The sequence below is a fragment of the Anabrus simplex genome, chromosome 7 (assembly GCF_040414725.1).
Source record: "Anabrus simplex isolate iqAnaSimp1 chromosome 7, ASM4041472v1, whole genome shotgun sequence".
NCBI lineage: Eukaryota > Metazoa > Arthropoda > Insecta > Orthoptera > Tettigoniidae > Anabrus > Anabrus simplex.
Window position 1 is genome coordinate 161,329,595 of NC_090271.1, and position 24,214 is coordinate 161,353,808.

General features: G+C 39.1%; 1 protein-coding gene across 1 annotated transcript in view; it reads left to right on the top strand.

Moving 5' to 3' along the window:
• Positions 1-1,709, top strand: part of LOC136877752 (uncharacterized) — a 68,735-nt gene extending 67,026 nt beyond the window's left edge. Inside the window, exons 7-8 of the mRNA XM_067151959.2 lie at positions 1,273-1,421; positions 1,522-1,709. Of these exons, the coding sequence (XP_067008060.2) occupies positions 1,273-1,421; positions 1,522-1,593 (221 nt within the window). The 3' untranslated portion in view covers positions 1,594-1,709. The remainder of the gene's footprint in view (positions 1-1,272; positions 1,422-1,521) is intronic.
• Positions 1,710-24,214: the final 22,505 nt, after the last annotated feature.

The window sequence follows — 24,214 nt, forward strand, 5'->3', positions numbered from 1 at the left end:
GATGATGATGATTGGGTGAAAGAAAGAAAGGGAAATCAGATGTAAGTAAATCATTGTTATAAGTAAAATCTCATATGTCAAAATACTTACAGTATGGTCTCCACATTTTGTCCCACTTTACTGCTAGGTTTAAAACATAAACAACACTGAACTGTCTACTCAGACACAAGCAGGTTAAGTAATGAAATGGGCTCCTGTTTGTTTTTTTACATGGGTATCATTTACACTATCTATGGTCGCAAATATGAATGTCAAAATACTTATGGCCGGTGCTGTATCTCAGCGATAAACCCTCCAGTTCTGTGAGAAAATTTCTGCATCCGTAATATCACTTGTTTACTACAGATATTAATAATACTAAACTTAGAAACACTCCTCTCTGATATCCTAATCTACTCTCATTAATGAATATTTAATGTGGAATATTTATGTTTTTTTATGTACTTGTCACGTTAATTCACTTTCCATTTCTGCTTTCACTTTCCCAGATTTTCATTGTTGTTCTACTATTTTGTTGTCCATTCGCAATAATGTTAGATAGTAAAGTAGTCTGTTGGTATTTGTGTAAACTACTACTGTAGGATTTCTATAATGTATTTTTAAATGTACATGACATTTAGATTTACTTTTTAAATTTAAAAGCCTGGGACATTTTGTAAAAAGAAGAGACATGAACTCATTCAATCAATTTGGTGACATTGTCTTCATGAATAAAAAACTTTCTTGTATGGCCCTCTATGTCTTAGGCTCCTTTCTCTTCAGAGTGATCCAATCCGTAGTCTAAAGAGTGTTGGCAATTGATGGACACCACTCTTGAGTATATTCACTACAGGTGATACAGAAATCTACTGAATAATTTTGAAACTCTTCATAAGTTGTTTGTCTTTCATTTTCTAGTACTTGTAACTACATACCTATTTCAAATCTTTTAGATTTCCATTTTCCATGGTTTCTTTTAGGAAAGACACTTATAAAGTGGGGCATTAGGAGAAAAGACAGAACACTGGAACATTGTTATCAAACATTACTATCTGGGGTAAAACAAGATTAATGGGAACTCTAAATACTACTAAAAAATTACCAAAATATTTTCATTTCCTGTTCAATAAACTTCATTTTAAAAGGAAAGTTGGTGGAGATTAAGAAATATTTGCTTTGAATGAATCCTGGTCACCAAGATTTTGCTATTATATGTCAGTATTATGCGTATTTATTATTTATGCAGGAAATATATAATAATGCTGTGACTTAACCCTATATATTTTATTTTAGACAAATCTTCTTGGCATTCACGCCGGATAATGCACGTACAGACCAGAAAATTATACCAAAGAACTGCTGAAGTTAAAAGTAAGAAAGCTGAAAGGAAGAAAAAAGAGGATTATAGAACAAATCGTCTAATGGCAGAGATCTTCACCAAGGCAAGTGTGATACTTCTGTTGTTAGTTTTATACTTTCTGTTCAGTATGTATCTTATTAATATTATATTTGAAATTAATTATTTCACTTATTTTCTTGCAGAAGCTGCAGCGGAAAGTTTTATTGGGTAAAGTCAATATATCTAACAGTGAGAGCGTTATCTCCACTTTATGAAGTGAACACATTGACAAGTCTACCTCTTACCAGTACAAATTGCATCATATTAAGAGAAATATATTCTGTATTCTGTGATTAATGCCAAGATCATAATTAATAAAATATTTAGATAATCTTCTTGTCATTTATTATTATCATTGTAGATGTCCAGTACTGTATCGTTAATAACTGACAAATGGAGGAAATATGAGGATTTTTCTCGTCAGTTGAATATCATTAAAGATACAGGAAATTAATTACTTGGTAGAAAATCTTATTGGGATTGTGATGAAACCAGTGGCTTAGCTAGCTTAGCTACTTGGCTTTCCATAAGAATGATGATGATTCGAATTCCAGTCGATCCCAAATTCAAATTTCCATCTAAGAAACACATGACGTCACGAAGGGTATTTGGGCACAAACCCCATACTGAAACCCAGAATGAGCCAGCATGGCCCCATTGATCCCAAAAGTACATGGGATGAGCTGAAGAAAGTTTTCTGTCAGAAAAATCTTAGAGAAAATTGTTTTGCAAACTAACGTATTATTGGGTTGTCTGAAAAGTTATGAGTAGGAAATTAGTAAACTTTAATGTGGAATTTTTCTTTTAATATACTTGCCTGGTGATTCATTTTCCATTTCTGCTTTCCTTTTGCTAGATTTTCACAATTGCCTTCTTTCTACAATTTTGTTTTCCATTCATAATGTGGTTAGATAGTAACATACTCTAGTGGTAGGGGTGAAAACTACTACTACTACTAATTAATAATTAAATACATCGTCAGGTGAGATGTCACACTTTTTGTGTTGGTATTCAATACTGATCTTATGGCTTTGTGATGCTGATTATAATAATGGTATTGTATAAGCTGGTATCTGAATTCTTCTCTTCTTTTCATCCTGTCTCATTTTGTTGCACGTTCAGGATTAGTTACTTGTTTGTACTGGTATTTCCTTTGCCCATCAGTATTTTGTTTGTGTTTCCTGTACTGGTAATATTTCCAGGAAGAATATTTAGGACGTGGTAGTAAATCTATTGCCGAGGCTAAGAACTTAGTCCAGCTAGTTAATGGCATTGTCAAACCCATTCATAATGTGGTTAGATAGTAACATACTCTAGTGGTAGGGGTGAAAACTACTACTACTAATTAGTAATTAAATACATCGTCAGGTGAGATGTCACACTTTTTGTGTTGGTATTCAATACTGATCTTATGGCTTTGTGATGCTGATTATAATAATGGTATTGTATATGCTGGTATCTGAATTCTTCTCTTCTTTTCATCCTGTCTCATTTTGTTGCACGTTCAGGATTAGTTACTTGTTTGTACTGGTATTTCCTTTGCCCATCAGTATTTTGTTTGTGTTTCCTGTACTGGTAATATTTCCAGGAAGAATATTTAGGACGTGGTAGTAAATCTATTGCCGAGGCTAAGAACTTGGTCCAGCTAGTTAATGGCATTGTCAAAATTGTCGTCGTGCATGCTCATACCTGCCAACTTTCCCGATTTAGGCGGGAGACTCCCGATTTTCGATAGTTTTTTCCGCCTCCCGTTTGTTCTATCATTCCTCCCGATTTTAGCTTGTTTTTTGGTGAACTTCAAACATTCATTTCAAATCCCTCCATTTAAGCTCGGTACACAGGTGGCCGGAAGTCCTTCGCTCATTGGCCACTTTCAAATGAAAATCAACGTTTATTAATACGAGAAATATGCGCGAATGTGCGATGTTTATTGAAACCTGTATATCGCGACGCGTGTATCGATTGCCAATCTCTCATTCTCACGTGCTATGTTCGTGTTCGTTCACATCAGTATATGATGTAAATGTTGATTCCCATAGGGAACCTAAAATATTTGTCCTGAATGAGTAAATTTATAATACCAATGTAATGGTCCGTTATCGGATACTATAAACCCTCCAGCCAACTCATTGCGTCTTGGGTGGTGTGCTAAGTCCCAACTGACGAGCCTAACTTAGCACACGAGGGCGGGGCGCGGGCGGCCGGGAATGAGTTGGCTGGAGGGTTTATAGTGTCCGATAACGGACCATTACATTGGTATCACATCAGTATAGTCGATTCTAGAGACTAGTCGCTAAATTTGGAGTCTTTTGTTGTAATTTAGTGATAACATTTCAAAAATAGCGACTAGTGAGTTTTTAGGAGCCATTTCGAGGCAATTCTGGCGAACTTAAATTTATTACCTGGTAAAAAATAGCATTCCGCTTCGCATAATCGTGCGGGCTAGTGGTGCAATATACTAATGTATGCATCTGTTAAGTAATGGCATCTAAGTGCATGACTGTCCGACTCGTTGGCTGAATGGTCAGCGTACTGGCCTTCGGTTCAGAGGGTCCCGGGTTCGATTCCCAGCCGGGTCGGGGATTTTAACCTTCATTGGTTAATTCCAATGGCCCGGGGGCAGGGTGTTTGTGCTGTCCCCAACATCCCTGCAACTCACACACCACACATAACACTATCCTCCACCACAATAACACGCAGTTACCTACACATGGCAGATGCCGCCCACCCTCATCGGAGGGTCTGCCTTACAAGGGCTGCACTCGGCTAGAAACAGCCACACGAAATTATTAGTGCATGACTGGTTCACACGTGTGGAGAATGAGTTCATACTGTTTTCGGAAGGCTTATCAGAGACCAATCATCTCACTCACATACTTCCTGTGAGGGAATAGAGGTGTGTAATTTTTAGCCTTGTAGCCTCGTATAGTAACAGTCGAGTTTTTGAGACAATCCGTGTTATTATATACACGATAGTACTCCTTATTGCGCAAGACATGTAGAATAAGCAGTTTTGACCAATTGTATCTCCTGATTTTTCCTGGTTTTCATATCAAAATCTCCTGATTTTTGGTTCTGTAAAGTTGGCAGGTATGCATGCTGTTCAAAAACTTTTGTCGCCATTTCTTCATTTCATCCCTGGACTTTGATGATGAATCTGAGATGTCATTCTTGGAGTATCCCATAGAAGGTAGGCTATTTTCATGAGTACTTTTTTCAGATTGCTGGAGAACAGTGTTGCCTTTTAGCAACTGGCACATCATCAAGATCTGTAGCTCCCTTCCACAGCCTTCCAAGTCACTTGTTGGTCAGCCAGAAGAGGTGAATATTGAGAAGTCAATTTTCCAGCCACCTGTAACCTGTTATAAGTGCAAATATCACCTAGATAACATCTCCATCCATTGATTCATGATCAGTGCTCAGCGTGCAATCCCTAAATTTCTCATATAACTGTGGGATTCTCTTGGTCTCAGCCCGCCACGACTTCAGGGCATCACTGTCGCCGCAGTACAAGGTTCACTAACCATGCTCCGAAATTATTTGTATAGCATTTGACAAACTTATCTTTACATCATACTAGTACTTTTATTTCAGAACCACCGAGCAAGTGGCCGTGCGGTTAGGGTCACACAGCTGTGAGCTTGCATTCAGGAGATAGTGGGTTCGAACCCCACTGTCGGCAGCCCTGAAAATGGTTTTCCGTGGTTTCCCATTTTCACACCAGGCAAATGCTGGGGCTGTACCTTAATGAAGGCCACGGCCACTACCTTCCCAATCTCCCACCCTTCCGTCGCCGAAAACCTTCAATCTGTTAGTGCGACGTTAAACAAATAGCAAAATAATTTCAGAACCTTTTAAACTTTTCTGTCTGAGATATTCTATTAATTTTCACCAATGACTTTTATTAAAGACATGCAGTCTTTTGTAATTGATATACTTTGTCCTTGTAGCAGCCTTGTTATGGGGGAAACAATAAATAATTCAGTTGAATTACATGATTTGGAATAAATTACACAATTTTTGAGCACCTATATTTAAGTTCATCGTAGCAATGCTACACTCAAATTAGAGACTCTTCCGTGTGTATTTTTGTGGAACAGTAAAGTTTTGTGAGTCTCCTTTTGCAAATAGTGCACATGTTTTCTATGGGATTCATGTCAGGAGATTTCCCTGGCATACAAATATTATCACTAAAGTTTTTTTTTTTTTAAGTGTGCAAGGAGCCAAGCCTTGCTGAAAAGTTCTGTCACCATCTGGAAACCTTTTCTGTAGCTCACAAAAAAAGCATTCCTTTTGAGTATTTTGATATATTGGTCACTTATCATCATGTTGATGACTGGCCCTTATGGCCCCAGACCTCGATGCATGACACACCCCCCTGCCCCCCTCCACCACCAAACATCATCTTCACTGTGTATTTTACAGTCTGTTGCAAATATGTTTGATTTTTTGGCTAATTTTTTTCTCAGTGCACAGATTGAACCCTCTGCCCCTGCTCTTCAAAGTGATTTTCTCAGAGGAAAGAACTGTTTCAGTATTGTACTAAATTCCCACAAGAGACGTTTCCTGTATATTTCTCTTCTTAGAAGGTGATTTTTTGAGATTTATAGGCTCTTCTGCCTCCAACTAGAGGTCTGCAATAAATTCCTCTGCTGCCTAATTTGTGAGCCAAGTCCACAACTGTGTACCTGGGGTTAAACTTGCTTCTTGTAAGGAGAAAGCAATCATCAGTTGACATGGTTTTCTTTTTTCTGCTACAGTTTCCTTTTCCTTGGATGGAATTGAATCGGTCTGTTAGTGACACTCAGTAATTCGATTTACAGTGCCTACACTGACACAGAATTAAGTAGTTATCTCTCTTTGTGTCACAGATGTAATAATATATAATTCACAGCCTGTTTCCTGTCATTCGACTGGGTGAGGAATGGAATGAATGAAGCTCCATCTAGCGGTGAGGATAGAAAATGTGCCGGCTGCCGAAGCCTGTCGCACCACTCTGGGGCATTGATAAATGACTGACAGATGAAATGAAATGTTAATGGAGAGTGTTGCTGGAATGAAAGATGACAGGGAAAACCGGAGTACCCGGCGAAATGTGCCGGCTGCTGAAGCCTGTCGCACTCCTCTGGGGCATTGATAAATGACTGACAGATGAAATGAAATGTTAATGGAGAGTGTTGCTGGAATGAAAGATGACAGGGAAATCCGGAGTACCCGGAGAAAAACCTGTCCCGCCTTTGTTTTGTCCAGCACAAATCTCACATGGAGTGACCAGGATTTGAACCACGGTATCCAGCCGTGAGAGGCCGGTGTGCTGCCGCCTGAGCCACAGAGGGCCACAATATATAATATTAAAATATATAATATATATATATATATTATACCATTCATGAAGATATTGTCCATAGGGTCATGTGTGACACACTAACTGGAGTCTGGTACAAAGAAGTTTTCTTAAAGAGTATAAGAGCAACTCAGTTTAAACAGCTGTTTATCTTCAAAATGAAGTTCAAGATTAATTTCATATCACCTAAAACAGTACATCTTCATGTGGGCTTCTGCTGTAGTGGGACTTGAACTCTCAAGTACTTGTTCACCAAGTTACCATTCTCCGTTCACCATGGGCATCGTGAAGTTCCAGTTACTGATCTCCAGTCACCAAGGGCTCCATGAAGTTCCAGAAGATCCACTCCAAATATCCTAGAAGTAGTCATGGGGTGACTTAGGCCATGGTCGTTTGAAGAAAGGTCAGATACTGAAGATCCACTCATCGCATTAATTTCATTTGAAGTTAGTACCAAGCTACTATGTGCAGTCTATAATTATTACAGAATTTATACTTTGATGAACTCATCTTACTTGGATGAGTCCAGAAGAAAATTATTATATTAATAGTCCCTAAAGTAATGTGACAAATTATTTACACTTCTATTTCGCTCCTCTCACTTGCTAGAGTCCACAAGTGAATGTTGCTAGTTTAAACACTGTACAACTGTTTCACAAAATATTTACAACTTTATGTAAGTCACACTGATCTCTAACACTCGATGAAAGTTATTTAATGCTTCACAATTTGCACATTTCAAGTTATGAATACATGAGGTTTTAAAAATGTCTACAGAATTGTTTCAAACACTCAACACAGTCCTGCAAAAATACAACTCTTTAAATGTTACTGCCAAAATTATTCTATCACTTGGCACAGAAGAAATCACAAGTCTTTTAACTCTTTCACCACTATGCCTGTACGGGATACAGGCGCACTGCTTTCCTGGTTGTGGATGGCGTTCGTATATCACACGGGTGTGATTTTCACGCGTGTTTATATCCAGCTGCATGTATCCCATATGGTTCCCGTCCCTTGCTTGGAGGTGGTAATTTAAATAATGATCCACTAGAATGCAGCTGTTATCGGGAAGTTCAAACTGGAACGATAAAAAGGATAGTTTCTCTTTGCTGTGACCTCTACAGAAGCACTCAGTCTGCCGGGTGCTGAGCACGCCAAATGTGTCATGCTGTCAGCTGTGTTATTGTACAAACATGTCCTCACACATGATCAATTATAGTGATATCTTGGATATTTTATCCAGTGAAGCAGGTTCAGAAATAGATGACAGTGATAAATACTCCGCTTACAAACCAGTTAACACATCAAGTGATAGTTCGGGCAAGATTTTTATTTGTTACGTCACTTTCAAGTGCAAGTTCTTTTTAGCTGCATAATTTTACTCCAAACACAAACGATAGAAATACTTCACCTCTTCAGAAATTTGGGATTATTTTTTTCCTTTAGACGAAGAGACGCAGGCACCTGTACCACAAAAAGACGCAGGCACCTGTACCACAAAAAGAAAGTAGATGATGGTGCAAGGTTGGACTGTGCATAGCCCAATGTTTTCAGGATTACTGTTCCTAAACAAACTATTTCTAAATAGTAAATTTTGTATTTCAAATCTAATTGTGTTTATTTGTGGCTTAAGTAGACACATTAAATTATTCATTTTTATTGTTTCAGCCAGCTTATTGATAAAACTTTAATGTAGAAGTTTTTCCCTACATTTTTAAAATGTTTTTCATAAGACCAGTATAATTAAATTACTTTAGATATGTACTTTCTGATAAACATCTTCATTTTGGATGACTGAGACCTTCATATGATACAAAAATCAGGTATGTACTATGTTTTGCTGTTGTGTAATAATGTATTAAAATTCAGGAAAAAGCCCCAGTTCACTGCCAGGGTCCATGTTAATATATGGTAGTGTTGAAAGTGATAATGTTAACACCAAAATTATTCTATCATTTGTTGCAGAAGAAAAACACAAGTCTTTAAATATTAATGCAGAGAATATTTTGTCACTTGGCACAGTAGAAAAGCACAGTCTTTAAATGTTAATGCTGGAGAATATTGTTATCACTTGGCACTGACGAAAACGCAAGTCTTTAAATCTTAACGGTGAAATTATTCTGTCACTTGGCGCAGAAGAAAATACAAGTCTATAAATACTGTCTTATGAATTGTTCAAACTTTCATGAGTGTTGTATGGTCAACAAAATTCCAGGTCCGCAAACTTTATACTCTAACTTTTGATGATCGTTCACTTTGTTTCTCAGTCGCTAAGTCGTCGTGCTAACAGCTGTTTTGTAGAAAGCCTCACCTTGGCGGTCACCTGAGAGATGGAAGTTGAATGTGCTTAGACTGCTTCCAGTTCAGTGAGGCAGTGATTGTATGACTTAGCCCAGCATGCGTTTGTATTGCATCAGCCCTTGCTTTTAATGAAATTATAAGCCATAAGATTATTTGAATTGAATTTCTATTCATTGGGTATTACTGCACTTGTTATCATTGTAACATTTTTTGTTTTTTTCTTTGCCAGGCTGATTGGGACAGACTATTGAGGCGCTGGCCTTCTGACCCCAACTTGGCAGGTTCGATCCTGGCTCAGTCCGGTGGTATTTGAAGATGCTCAAATACATCAGCCTTGTGTTGGTAGATTTACTGACATGTAAAAGAACTCCTGCTGGACTAAATTCTGGCACCTCAGCGTCTCCAAAACCCATTAAAGTAGTTATCATTATTGTTGTTATTATTATCATTTTTATAAAGATCGAGGAGTGCCTGAGAAAAAGAAATGTGCCTGAAGGACTGTAAAGAAAATTCAGATGTTGTACAAAGACTGTACTAGCTGTGTTTGGGAAGGTTGATCATCATGGCTTGAGACCAAGAGTGGAGTTCAGCAAGGAAGTGCACTGTCCCCACTACTGTTCAGCACTGTTATGGACAATATAATGAACAACGTCAAGGAAAAATTAGGTGAACTGAATGCATTGGCCTTTGCTGATGATATAATGATTTGGGGTGAAACAGAAGAGGAAGTACAGATCAGACTCAACATATGGAAATCCCATTTCCAGGAATGTAACCTCAACATCAGTGAGACCAAGACAGTGATGATGGCAATCAACAGAGATGGGCGTCCAGCAAGTGTAAAACTAGGAGAACACCAGCTAGAGTGTATGAATAGTTTTCCTTACCTTCAAAGTGTAATCTTCAGTGATAATTTGGTCAGAAAGGAAATTACAAACAGAGTGCAAAAGGATTGATCCTACCAACAAGTAAGAACACTTTTATGGGATGACATGATTCCAAAACCGGCCAAACTGATGATGATGTTTAACAGCTATTTCACACCAATATTGACCTATTGTATTGAAGCGTGCACCCTTACAAAAAGAGATTCATCAAGACTACAAACTTCAGAGATGAAATTTCATAGATCCACCATCCAGAAGACCAAGATGGACAAGTTAAGAAATGAGGAGGTGAGGAAAGAAGCCAGAATAAAGGCATCCCTATTAGACTGAATGGGCACATCCAGAGTATGTAACAATTTCCAGTCTTAGTAGGCAATGGTCTCTTCAAGTCTAGATTAAAATGTTGAAAAGGTGCTGTAGCCATGATAGATCCTTGATGTCTGAAGAACTGAGGCTTTACCTCAGCACATGTCCTACATGCAGATGTGACACACTAGATATCTTCTATTGAGAAGGGAAGATTTTAAATCTGTATCCAAAGACCCATTCTTGTGATGCCTGGATGACAAAGAGACTGGTGAAGAGCAGTAACTTTTATAATCTGCATTGTGAGTGATGGAACCGACTTTCATGAGGGCGTCAGCAGCTGCGTTATTGCTGCTTGGTCAGTATACAATATTGTATGAATAAGGAGACAATTCCAAATGCCACCACATTATCTTCTTGTTTTTTATTTTTCCATGATGTTTTGAATCAAACATGAAAGTTATGCAGGGCTGGTCTGTGACGAGGTGGAAATAACGACCTATGAGGAAGCGCCTCCATTTACAAATTGGTTCCACTGAATGATGGCGCTCGGAACCTTGTTCGAGAAAAAAGCTACAGGACATTTATTTTGTGAGAGGGTAACAGCAATAGTAGAATCAGATGCATCAGTCTCAACCGTAAAAGGGGCATTTTTATCGATGCTACCAAGCGCGGCATTTTCTATAGCAGACTTCTTATCTTTAGAAGGGTTAACAGCAGTGACTGATAGAGGTAGTAAGGCCTGACATGGGTTGAATTTTGCTGGGAAGTTTGACACAAAAGGTGAATAATGTAAGAACATGCCACGAGATCTAAGAGATTGGTGGTCGCATGGAATTGGATAGTCTCTGAGTGGTTTCAGTCAGCCGGAATCAGGCCTGATAGTCTTTGTACTGAGTAGCTGTAGTAACCATCGTTGATGACACAACCACTTAGAAGGCACATGATTAGATTTTTGTCCACTCCTCATATTGTTCATCAGAATTTGGGGCACATTAGTGGGCAAGCTTCTCCTTGACAGCGGTTTGTCATGTCGTACTCTGCTGCCTCCTCTCTGTTACCCTTTGCACTTTCTAATTTTTTGTATTACTGCTGATCTTGATATGATCTCTTCCCTTCCCTATAAAAGAAAGCCAAGTACCGGGTAAAATTTTAAAAATACTGTCATGTAAAAAGCCTTTAAAATGTTGCCAGAACAATCTCCATACCAACTATCTCTTTACAGTCTATGGAGTTAGTTACCAGCTCTTGGACTTCAATTATCACACAACGCCACTGATATTTCCCTTATTTTTGGCTGTATTGAAATTGCCATGAACTATTTTCATGTAAAACTAACCATAAGAGAAGTACATTGAGTTTTATGTTCTTGGCCCCTTCTGAAGCACCTGCTCCTGCTGAAAGTTTTTGAACAACTTATAGCTAAGATCATACTTGACCTTATTCTAAACTTAAATATCAAATTAAGTTAAATCCATCCATTTTATCAAGATGCTGTAACAGATACAGATGAATATTAAACTGAACTCGACATAGGTCATCACAATGACATCAGTATTCTTGTCAGAATACACAATATTAACAGACTGGAATGTCCTGTTTAAAAGGAATGCTATCATGTGAATATTTCAGTCAGATGAAAAACAGCAGTACAAACAATACTATCCTGGTATTCTAACGATGCCAAGTTCTAGAGCTAGAATTACCTGTCTACAGACTGCAATAAATATTACCCTGCTGTTTCCCATTAAGTGTGCTTAATACCCATTCCTATCAGCACCTCATAGCTGGAATCAAATAGCTAGAATACTATGATGAACCAGTGTGCCACATACCAGTAATTATCAGAACATAAATGAATCAGAGAAATGGCATGCTAGGAAAGAGAGTTACCTGGATACTTTCCATCAATATTCAGGCAGTCCGTTCTACTGGGCACACAGCAGTAATGCCATTTATTGGAGATGAGTGGCAGCAAAGTAAAAAAGTGCATCACACCAAACAGTTGTCAGTGTGATATTATTGTTGATTAGTTTGATATTTTAGACCTTCATATTTAGTTTTCTGCTCATTATGATATTAGGGCATCCAATGTAAAGGGAGTCCTTCTTTGTCCTTCAAAAAGTAATTTCTCATTTTGAGAGTCATCTTTACAATTTTCCTTGCTGATATGGGCTGATGAGCATGTGGTTTTCACCTAAAGACAATCACGACAAAACCATCACCATCGCCAATTAACACGATTTAACGATATATCCATGTTAATGATGCTCGGCATTGTCATGGACTCGGCAACAAAAGTCTAATTTATGAGTATCTATTATCATAGCCAATAAGGTAAAACTCTGTGGGATGTAAATGATTGAAAATTGTATTATCTATCATTTTTAAATTCATGAATATCTTTGCATTGGATAGTCGGTACCAGTGGGTGCCCACGTGGTGTGCGCAGTAGGATCTCTTTTCAGTCGCTCTGAGCTTGAAATCACTCTCAAGACAACTCTGGCAGAAATGTCAGCTATTTATAATTATAATTAAAGTATGGTGAAACAGTGTACTACTTGATTCTGGTAAAGTATTGGTGTTTTGAAATACTCCTGTGTTAGTTTGTTGGTTATTATAATAATTATAGCTGTAGATATTGTGGGTGCGATTGTCGTAAATACGTGTGGAATTTGCTCAGCTTACTTATTCAAGTGTGGAGTGGATGGTGTTAAAATAGCCCTACTAGTTTTTTAATTGTTGTAGTTTAATTAGTGTTGTTTCCATTGCCCTAATATAAATACTTGTGTGTGAGGATTCGTAGAAGATTTTAACAATGCCACATTGTGCGTTGGCTACGTGTGAAAATTATAACCAAAAAATGAAAGATACAAGCATCACTTATTACAAATGTCCAAAAGACCCAGCTGTTTGTAAAAAAATGGATTCATGCTTGCAAACGGGGAGATGAAATTGACGTAATACATGCAACAGTGGATAATGCCTACTTTAATGATGAAGATTATATGCATGACCTGAAATCAGAACTTCTAGGCTAGGATTACGGTCAGCGAAGTTGCTCAAGCCTGGTGCAGTACCTAGTTTAAATTTAATTTCAGAACGTATACCTATAAGTTTACCTGTAGATGACCACAGAAATTCATAAGTTACACTTTTACTCTCTTCCAACATACTAATAATGAGCAGGCCATCATCAGAAAAATTTGTTACCGAAAACACAAGACTCAGTTAATGAACTTTTCTCTCTCTCACCCATAAAGTAAAGACGCCGAAACTGAAGCTGAACCATTTGGTGAATTGTCGCTTCAACAAAAACTACAAAAAGAATAAGTCTCCTAAAAAAGAAAAAAACTCTTAGAAAGTGAGTTGACTAGGCTTAGGGCTAAATCACTTTCAGACCTGAACACGAAAAATGCGTGAACAAATAAACTTGATTTGAAAACTTCCATGAAACAGAACATTAAACTAAACATTACCAGAATTCTAAAAAATATTCATGAAGCACAAATCAACTGCCTTTTAAAATAAAACAAGAAATCTTACTAGACGAAAGAAGATATCTTAGGGTAAACCTTGGTTATTTCGTGGTAAGATTTTAAAATTTCCTCTCAAAGTAATCCTTCGTCCTAGAAGTACAAATTTTTGCTCACAAATAGTGTTGCATGTCTTGTTTCTGGAATCTTCCTCATACACTTTCTACTTTCACCCAGCACTGAGAATTATTACTGTGTGGGGAAAGTTTAAGGTTGTCTTTTGTGCTGTGAAATTCGTGGATTATTTTAATAACAGATATCTACAATGAGAAGAAAGGTAAGAAGTTATAATTTAGCATACGCTACATTCAACCTTACCGCATATTTTGAACTCATTTTAATATTATTGTGAACATCAGTTTTTATTTAATATCCGTACCGGTAACTTTTCAGATAGAAACTTTAGCATTCTGAGGGAATTTTTTTATGGTATACCTATATGTATACCTAATAAAATTTGTTTTCTTTTTTGCCATGTTTGACTCTTACATAAATAGTGGTGTTAATATACTATGTTTTAAACATAGTATCTATTTAAATTAACATATCGCGAATTAACCAAGGTATCATGAATGTACCATACCCTTATTTTTCTCTTGCATGTTAAATGCCTTCGAAGTACCGCCAATACAAGAATCGATTTTATTTGATATATTTTGTCGGATATATGAACATCCTTTGTTCTGTTCAAAACTGTGTCAAGAGATTACAACAACTTTATTTCTTAGACTTTAACTTGAATTACACGCGCCCAGAATTGAGTATTTAATGCTGCATTCAAAAGCAGCCTCTCCGAAATTGTCAGGCGCATGAGCGAGTGGCGCTACCTTATTAGTTATCTAGTTATATACCTTGAGTCATTACGGTAAAACTGTATAAGACATAAATGATCGGAAATTGTATTATCTATAACTTTAGTTATGCAGTGTTTATCGATAGGGCCACTAATAACATAGGCTATTTGAGAAAAAAATGTTACGGTAGGCCTTTCCCTAAACTACTTTTTCGCTCAGGGTGAATACAGTTATTTATAACACAAAGTCTAGTGCCTTATTCCCCAACTTCACATATCGATTTTCATTAACTTCTATTCTGCCATTTTGTTGTGATGCACGTACATACAGACAGACAGACAGACAGAGATGAAATTAAAAATTGCATTTCTTTGTTACTATGGACACGACGATGCAGAAATACTATGTTTGTTTAATTCTGAGCAACACACAGAAAATAATCTTATGTAGGCTAATGAAGATGACAGATCACCAACTTTAGCAACAGCCCCCGAGCAACGAGCTTCTACAACAGACCTTACTCTTTGTTCTTCATTAATTTCTATGGAGTTCCGATGGAAAGTGCTCTCATATACTATGGGATCTAACCAGTGATTTAGTTGGAACAAAATATTTACAGGAACTCACCTTATTAATTCAGCAATTTCCAAATGGACTCGTATTGGGTGTCAACATCAGCGGCCTCATGTTTCCGACAAGTTGTTTCATCAGCCGAACGTCTCCCCACGTATGGTTGTGGGTTAAATATATGCACAGGAGGTCCAACGCTGCTTATGAAAATAAGTCTGTTTGATCTTGCAACCAGGAGCCTATTTCTCTTTTCGGTGTGGATCTCATTCACGGTACTGAAAGGTCTTTCAGCTTCTGCTCATTAAAGGTATCAGCTCCACTGGAATTTCCTTTTTAAATGCATTATTGTACCTCCTCTTGTCTGACATGTGGAAAAAGTCACAAAGGTTGCCAACACTCTCATCACCATAGCAGATATCCAAAGTAGAAGTGGAGGGCCAGTTATTTTTGTATAGTACCTTTGAATCACTGATAACTTTTGTCATTCTCTCATGTCTCTGCTGACTAGAGCTGGAACGAAGATGAGATGATGTGGACACATTTTCCATAAGCCTGTTATTTAAATTGTTCACAAGACTTCTGAAAAACTGCTTTCTGTTAATTTTTTACAACTTTTTTAGAATCATGTAATCCTATATTTCTAAACTTTTTTGTTTTCTGCCGTACCCATGACGTTTCAGCGCTATGTATAGATTATAAGATTTTCTTACTGAATTTAAAAATGTTACGTCATTCTAAAGCGGGTAAATATTTTCCGGAACGGCGTTCCGGTCCGTTCCGGTCCAACTAAACCACTGGATCTAACCACTTTCCCATAGAAAAGTCATCAGTGGAACCATATGCACCTGCTTCATATCAGCCAGCATCAAAATGGATAATTCCGAGAGCAGACTGGATTATATACTGTACATATATATACATATTGCTATTTGTTTTACGTCGCACCGACACAGATAGGTCTTATGGCGACGATGGGACGGGGAAGTCCTAGGAATGGGAAGGAAGCGGCCGTGGCCTTAATTAAGGTACAGCCCCAGCATTTGCCTGATGTGGAAATGGGAAACCACGGAAAACCATCTTGAGGGCTGCCGACAGTGGGGTTCGAACCCACTATCTCCCGGATGCAAGCTCACAGCTGCGCGCTCCTAACCGTACGGTGAACTCGCCCGGTGGATTACATATTATAAGAATATAATATAGGCTAATCTATTTATTGCGTCAGACATTCCAGACTCAGTACAAAAGTACGAGGGATTAATGCATATAATTAACATAGCAACATAGCAGTATCCATAGCAATTCCACAGTAGACATCAATTGACACCTCTAAAGGCACACCACTACCATGGCAGACCAAAGAATGCTCAGAAACGACAACTACACGAAGAAGAACATTAGGCCTAAACACATTCAAACGCTTCCCTACGTGGGAGAACTATTTGGCACATCGGAAAATGGATGCCCACTTTGCAGACTCCATTGCTACACCCAGAGTACCGTACGGTATCACTCCATTCGTCCCTCCCGAAGCTGAAGGAACTCTTATGTCAACAGCTTGGCCGTCTGTTTAGTGATTTCATTCAAATAGGACCCCCACGGTAGGAGAACAAAACACTTTGAAGACATTCCATTTTCTCGAGAAGCACTAGTCGGATTTTGAAAATAATTGCGGTACGGGACATACTGATTTTGCAGTGCTCATGATTCAATGTTAGGTTTACGAGTTATTTGTGTGATCCCATTTAAATGTCCTACATAAATGTTAAGCTCAATCTACTGTTAATCGTAGTGTTAAGGCACTGAAAATATTTAAGTTGCCTGTGAATTTGTATGTGATAGTGTTGTATTTACAATGTTAAGCTGGTAGTAAGTCACTGTACCGCTCAATCTACTGTTATTCGTCGTGTTAAGGCATTTGAAATACCCTACCCAAAAGAATTAGCGGAACATGGTTTTGAATGTCCGTTATGTTAAAGTACCGTACTTTGACGCAATTTGTACCAATGGCCTGGCATAGATCGAGACCTTGTGTACTCAAATCAAGAAACATCAGAGCCATACTGTCTTTATAGTCTTAGCCGTATAGTGCAGTGCCAGGGGACCCGTCAAAACAAAGTAAATAGGTACCCGTGTGTCGGTGTGTCGTAGCGCGTAAATAGACTGAAGTTGTCATTATTGCGTAGTTCAAATACCTTCGAGCACGTACAACTAGACATCTTTAACGACGTACATGTCGCAAGAACAGTCACTTCTCCAGGTCGTGTTGTCGGTGACTCCCGTCTTCCCGTCTATCATGTATCAGTTATGGACAGTGATTTAGTTGGAACGAAATATTTACAGGAACTCACATTAGCAATTTACAAATGGACTCGTATTGGGTGTCAAAATCAGCGGCGTCATGTTTCCGACAAGTTGTTTCATTAGCTGAACATCTCCCCTTTCGTAGTCATGACTTGACATATGGTTGTGGGTTAAATATATGCACAGGAGGTCCACCACTGCTTATGAAAATAAGTCCGCTTGATCTTGCATCCAACAGCCTATTTCTCTTTTCGGTGAGGATCTCATTCATGGTACTGAAAGCTCCTTCAGCTTCTGTTGAAGAGATGGTAATGGTATGTACAGTCTTGATTAAAGGCATCAGCTCCACTGGAATTTCCTTGGTCTCGACATACTTTCTAAAAGCATTAAAGTACCTACCTCGTCTTGTATGACACGTGGAAAAAGTCACAAAGGTTGCCAACACTCTCATCACCATAGTAGATATCCAAAGTAGAAGTGGAGGGCCAGTTATTTTTGTATAGTACCTTTGAATCACTGATACCTTTTGTCATTCTCTCATGTCTCTGCTGACTAGAGCTGGAACCAAGATGAGATGATGTGGACACATTTTCCATAAGCCTGTTGTTTAAATTGTTCACAAGACTTCTGAAAAACTGCTTTCTGTCAATTTTTACAACTTTTTTTTAGAATCATGTAATCTTATGTTTCTAAACATTTTGTTTTCTGCTGCTTTAAGAACAGTTCTGTAGTATTCTCCAGGAGCTGAGTTACACATAGATTCAAACACTTTTATAGTGTGCTTGATTGCATTTTGAGCCTGTCAGACTTGTCTCTCTTTTCTGCAACTCTAATGACAAATCAGCTAACTCAACAAGAGCATCATACATATTTTCTAGGCCTTGGAATTTTGCCCTTTCTTTGGAGTCTCTCTGGTGGTCATTTTTGGGCTCACTAAAATGTTTTACTAGTGCACTATAGTTTTCCCAGACAGCTTTTACAGTTCTCTGGCTCGATGCTACCCATCTTATTCTAAACATTTTGGATTCACTTGGATTCACACAAACATAACAAGTGGAAGAAGGTTGTTGTGCTCACTTCCCGCTCTCCGAATCCAATAGCAGTGTAGCCAACATTAGAGAACCAGAAAACCACCCAGTAGTGTAAAATCGATCGTATCTTATGAACATAAAACCGTAAGTTTCAATATTAGTCCGCTAGAGTACACCCATGATGTTTCAGTGCTATGTATAGATTATAAGGTTTTCTTACTGAATGTAAAAATCTTTAAGCCGGCCACAGACGAGCGATCCATCAGTCCAATTGGCCTGGTGCCGATCCAGAAACCTATCGTGTGTGGGGAATCCTAGATGGATCGGCGTGGCTCGGCAGGCACAGCTGGATTTCCGCCCGATCCAAAGTCCACCGCGCCGAGCCACCGAGCCATCAATTGGACTTCCCGTGTGTGGGGAATCGCGGGTCCGATTGGACTCGAGCCACCTGTTGGCCTCACCGTGTGTGTGGAATCCCCGCTCCAAATTGCTGTCAGTATTGAAAGAGACTCCTTGTCGTCAACACATATCTCACAAAATGTCTGGTACTATTAGCGGGCGCGATTTCGTACTTGAGATGATTGAGAGTTATTGCAATCATCCTTGCCTGTGGCAAGTGACTCATGCAGATTATCACGACAAAGTGAAACGCAATAACGCTCTTGACCAACTTGTGCAATTATTTAAAACGAAAGATCCTGAAGCGAACCGGGAAACGGTGCTAAAGAAACTTTCTTCTATGCGGGGGTCGTACAACAAAGAGTGAGGAAGGTAAGTGCCGCAATTATTATTATTATTATTATTATTATTATTATTATTATTAAATACTAAACGGATGTGTATGGTAGTATCTGTGTGTATTGTTAACACATTTTCAACCGGCTACGTAATATAAAAGAATGTTGTATTGAATTCCTCAATTGGTATATCTTACATTTGACTTTCAGATAAAGGCATCTCAGACCACAGGGACAGAACCGTCTAGTGTACACGTTCCTAAACTCTGGTACTGCGACCAACTGAGCTTCCTGAAAGATCAAGACATACCACGAAGAAGTCATTCGGTAACGTCGGTGTTGGATGATATGCCATTTGGGGAAGATGAGGTAAATTTACAATAAGTGACTATAGTTGAGTAATACATTTTATTTGTAACTTCTCATGTCAAACCATTCATAATCAACCACATCCCCAATATTAATTATTTTTAAACATTAAGTGCATAGAAATAAAACAGGTCTTCTTCACACGAGGGAAACAAGTTAATGCACATATTATGTAAGTTTGTGATTAACATGGCATTTCATATTCTTTCATCTTGCCAAGGCATTTCACCATCACCAACGAAGTACTCTTTGAATAACTCTCGAACGAGCTTCGCAGATGCAGGTGCATTCCGCGATGCGGTAGTTTGTAGCGGCGTCAGCGTCTCGGTTGGTGATATCCCTTCTTCGAACTCCATTTCCTCCATCGTATAAGTCGGGCAGGTTTTCCGAAGAAAATTGTGCAAGAAGCAACACGTCAATACTACAACATCTATTCGATCAAACGATAAATTTATACTGCTGTGAAAGATCCTGAAACGATTAGCCATGATCCCAAAAATGTTTTCCACGATTCTCCTAGCCCTCGATAAACGGTAGTTGTAAATTCTGCGATCCCTTGTTAAAGTTTTTTCACCATAGGGCTTCAAAAAATCGCTCCTCAAAGCAAACGCCCCATCCCCAACGAAAACATATGGTAAACTAGTCACACTGCCAGAACAAGGCTCTGGATGAGGGATGTTGAGCTGGCCCATGTTCAGTTTTTCAAAAAATTCAGTGTTTTTCAATGCTCCACCATCTGATACCCGACCGTTAGTGCCAACTTCACACCAAATAAATTCATAGTCGGCATTAGCGCATGCCATAAGTACAATGGAATGAAAATATTTGTAGTTCCAAAAATAAGATCCACTTCCAGGAGGGGGGGGGGGGCGATCCGAATGTGCTTCCCGTCGATCGCCCCAAGGCAGTGGGGGAACTGCCATCTATCCTCAAATCGGCGGGCGATCGTTCTCCATTCTTCTTTAGTATGAGGCATCTGAAAAAGGAAACATGAACAATAAAATATTACAATGTGATGAATAAAATATAACGTATATCATCAACTTTTGTATAAATGGATTATTATTGTAAGAAGATATTTGTTTTGTATTTGGTTACTTTTATTTCATGATTTATTTATTTCATTTTTTCATTTCATTTTTTCCAGAGCAATGATGGAGATTCGGCAGATAATGATGATCACATGAGCACTGGGAGTCAATGTTCAGCATCATCCAGATCATCTCGTTCTTTCAAGCGACCCCTTCCAAGAGTGGATCAAGTTTTAGAGAAAATATCTAAACGAATGGACCAGCCTGTCACCATTCCCACACCAACTGAAAAAACAAGGCAACCTCATGATGCGTTTGGGGAATATGTTGCCGAAAACATGCGGTCCATTTCGGCTTCGATGACACCTTTTTGCCAAAAACTCATAAATGACGCTATTTTTTATGCTGAAATGGGAGTGTTAAACGCCACTTCCAGAATCGTCACCGATGAAGGGCGTCTGCCTGCCTCTTCCTCAGGAAGCCAGGATCCCATAATGAGGGCGTACTTCGATGCTGCAGAGCCGTATCCACAAATATTTCAATACAATAAATTCTTCTGTAGACTTTTCGAATTAGTAGTACTGTTGTTTCTTCTCCTTTGACCCGAGGTTTTTCATTTCATATATTACTTGCATTTTTTCAGATTTCGCTTCATTTTTTTTGTAAATAAATAAATAGATAAATAAAAGTAAGTCTGCTATTACTGTATTATTATTTAGAAAATACTACTATATATAGTAGTCATACTACTATATGACTGAACAACTACATTTTCGTAGGCGTACGTATATTTTTGCTACTGAATTAGAAATTAACTTTTACTTACCTTCATGCATCCTTGCAGACATCTTAGAATCGCTCTACATGTCTCTTGTATTATAGTTCCCAAAGCCTGAGGCGATATTGCAGTAACGAATTTCAGTTCCTCATAGGTACATCCAGACGCTAAGTAGCGGAGAGTAGCAGTCAGTCTCTCGTGAGGGCTGATAGCTTGTCTCATATTTGTATCCCTTTTCTCGATCATGGGCGTAACCATCTTCAGCAAGGTATGATAAGTTGTTTCATCCATTCTCAAGTAATTTCGCCAATCTGAAGGCTCGAATGAAAGCTGATTCAACAAATTGACATGAGTAAATTTCCTTCTTTTAGCCAACCACTCCTTTTGCCATTTTCTCCTCGGATTTCTTGTCTTCAACTTCATGCACACAACCACAGCAGCGGCTGCTAAGGTGATGAATTCTTCGTCCATGTTCAGAACCAGTGAACTTCACAAGCAGATAATCACAACTACCTGGAGCTGGGCTCGGCGCGGAGCGTTCGTGTGTGTCTACCTAATTTTGACCGCTGCCAAATGGACTCGATCTAAATGGACTCGGGCCAAATGGATCGCTCGTCTGTGGCCGGCTTACGTCATTGTGAAACGGGAAAATATTTTCCGGAACGGCGTTCCGGCCCGTTCCGGTCCAACTAAACCACTGGTTATGGAATCTATACAGTGAGACAGATCAGTTCACCAGGCGGGTTGGATAAGGTCGTCGACGCATCACAACCCAAAATGACGACGATATCAGGTCATTTCTGCGTTGCTTCGTCGTACCGCCAGTGCCGGAGAACTGCAACAAGGCCTCAGAAAGGCGTCACGGTATCCGATCAGACTGCAAGGAACAGATTACCCGAAAGGAACTCACGACCCAGACAACCTGTTCGAGTGTCTTGCTCAGTGGCCTGCCATGGAAATTTTACAAAAAGAAAATAAACAGAAACTGACAATAAACTAAATAAGCATTCAGAGACATAATTGTAGAACCAACAGATCTGTTGACTTTATTTTCTAAGAAGCCTCGAAAGTTGAATTTTAGATTGTAAGCTGAACATACCATACGCTGTAAACTGTTCTTGATCTGTATTTTAATGTAAGATTTTGTGGTGTTCTGCTATCTGAATATCAACATAATTCACTTGTACCAGTGTCCTTATAGTGACAAGCTTTGCGTCGCGCACCACACGCACAAGCACCTCCATTGTGTTCTATCATATTTTTGTAACTAAAATCCCTCCCATCGGTCGGTCCTGGCTACGCTACTGATCTCAGTGCGGCAATATCAATCAGCCCGCCTTCTGTGAGAGCTGTGTTGTTAACAGATGCCAGGCTGGGTAGCTCAGGTGGTAGAGCGCTGGCCTCCTGAACTCAATTCGGTGGTTTCGATTACGGCTCACTCCGGTGGTATTTAAAGGTGCTGAGATACGCTAGCCTCGTGTGGGTAGATTTACCGGCATGTTGAAGAAGTCCTGTAGGACAAAATTCAGGCACCTCAGCGTCTCCGAAAACCGCAAAAATAGTTAGTAGAACGTAAAACCAATATTGTTTACAGACGAATCACGATGTGTTGGTCATGTATATGTATGCAGAGACCCTGGTGACCGTTAGTTGCCAAGTTGTACAATAAGTTGACAGATTCGGACAAGGTTCTGTGACTGTGTGGAGTGGCATTTATATCCACAGCCGTACAGATTTTGTCGTCGTCCATGGCAGCCTCACCGCCAGGGAGTAAATTAATCAGTTCTTGTTACACCATGTGGTGTTTGCTGTATGCAGTATTTGTGCTGAGTTCCTTTTGTTTCACGACAATGCCATGCGTACAATCCGTCACGGATAGGATTGACAATTTTCTCAGAAGGCACAATATCAAGACCATCTTTAACCCTGTACGGCATACTGTTGCCGTTAGGCAACATATAACTTTTCACCTGTATAAATGGATACAGATTGTAGACAGAGGTAGTTTTATGGCACAGCTTCAACTGTACAGTCAATTAAACACATATAACAGTGATGCCTTTTCTTTTACATAACATAAGACAAAACAGCCCTACAACCAATGGTAGGTACGCCTTCCACCCCGTGAAAATCCACGCGTACCAACCACCGTTTATTTTACGTGGGCCCTCTCCATCACATTACCACAGGCTTCAGGAGTACCTCTGGCTCAACCTCAAAGACATTACCGACCTACGGTCGTGCAAGTATACTTGCGCTTTGCAATACGTACCCATGGCCAGTAGGCAGTAATGTGCTAAGTTGTCCACCTCAAACATCTTCTTATTCGTTAAAGATATAGACATTCTGTTTTACAATTCTTAAATTGTATTAAGGGACTGACAAAATACTGTCCTATTCCTTTCGATCACATACATAATTACGGAGAAACCGGTAGCAGCTTTGATTTTTTAACGGGACTACAGTACCGTATACTAATATTTCACCCAATAGAACGTCCGCCTCCGTAGCGTAACGGTTAGCACTATTAGCTGCCGTCATCGGGAGTCCGGGTTCGATTCCCGGTACTGCCAGAAATTTAAGAATGGCACGAGGGCTGGTATGTGGTTAAAATGGTACATGCAGCTCACCTCCAATGGGGGTGTGCCTGAAAAGAGCTGTACCATCTCGGGATGAGGACACGAGTTTACTTTACCCAATAGAACAATTAAGAATCGAGCGACAAATTCAGTGATGTAGGTACTTTTGGAGATAGTAAAGGGTTTCAAATGTGTAGGCATTAGACAGAAAGAGATGTGCCACTCGCCTTGATGTCGGGTGCGTAGTTCTCGTGCTTGACTCACGTCGT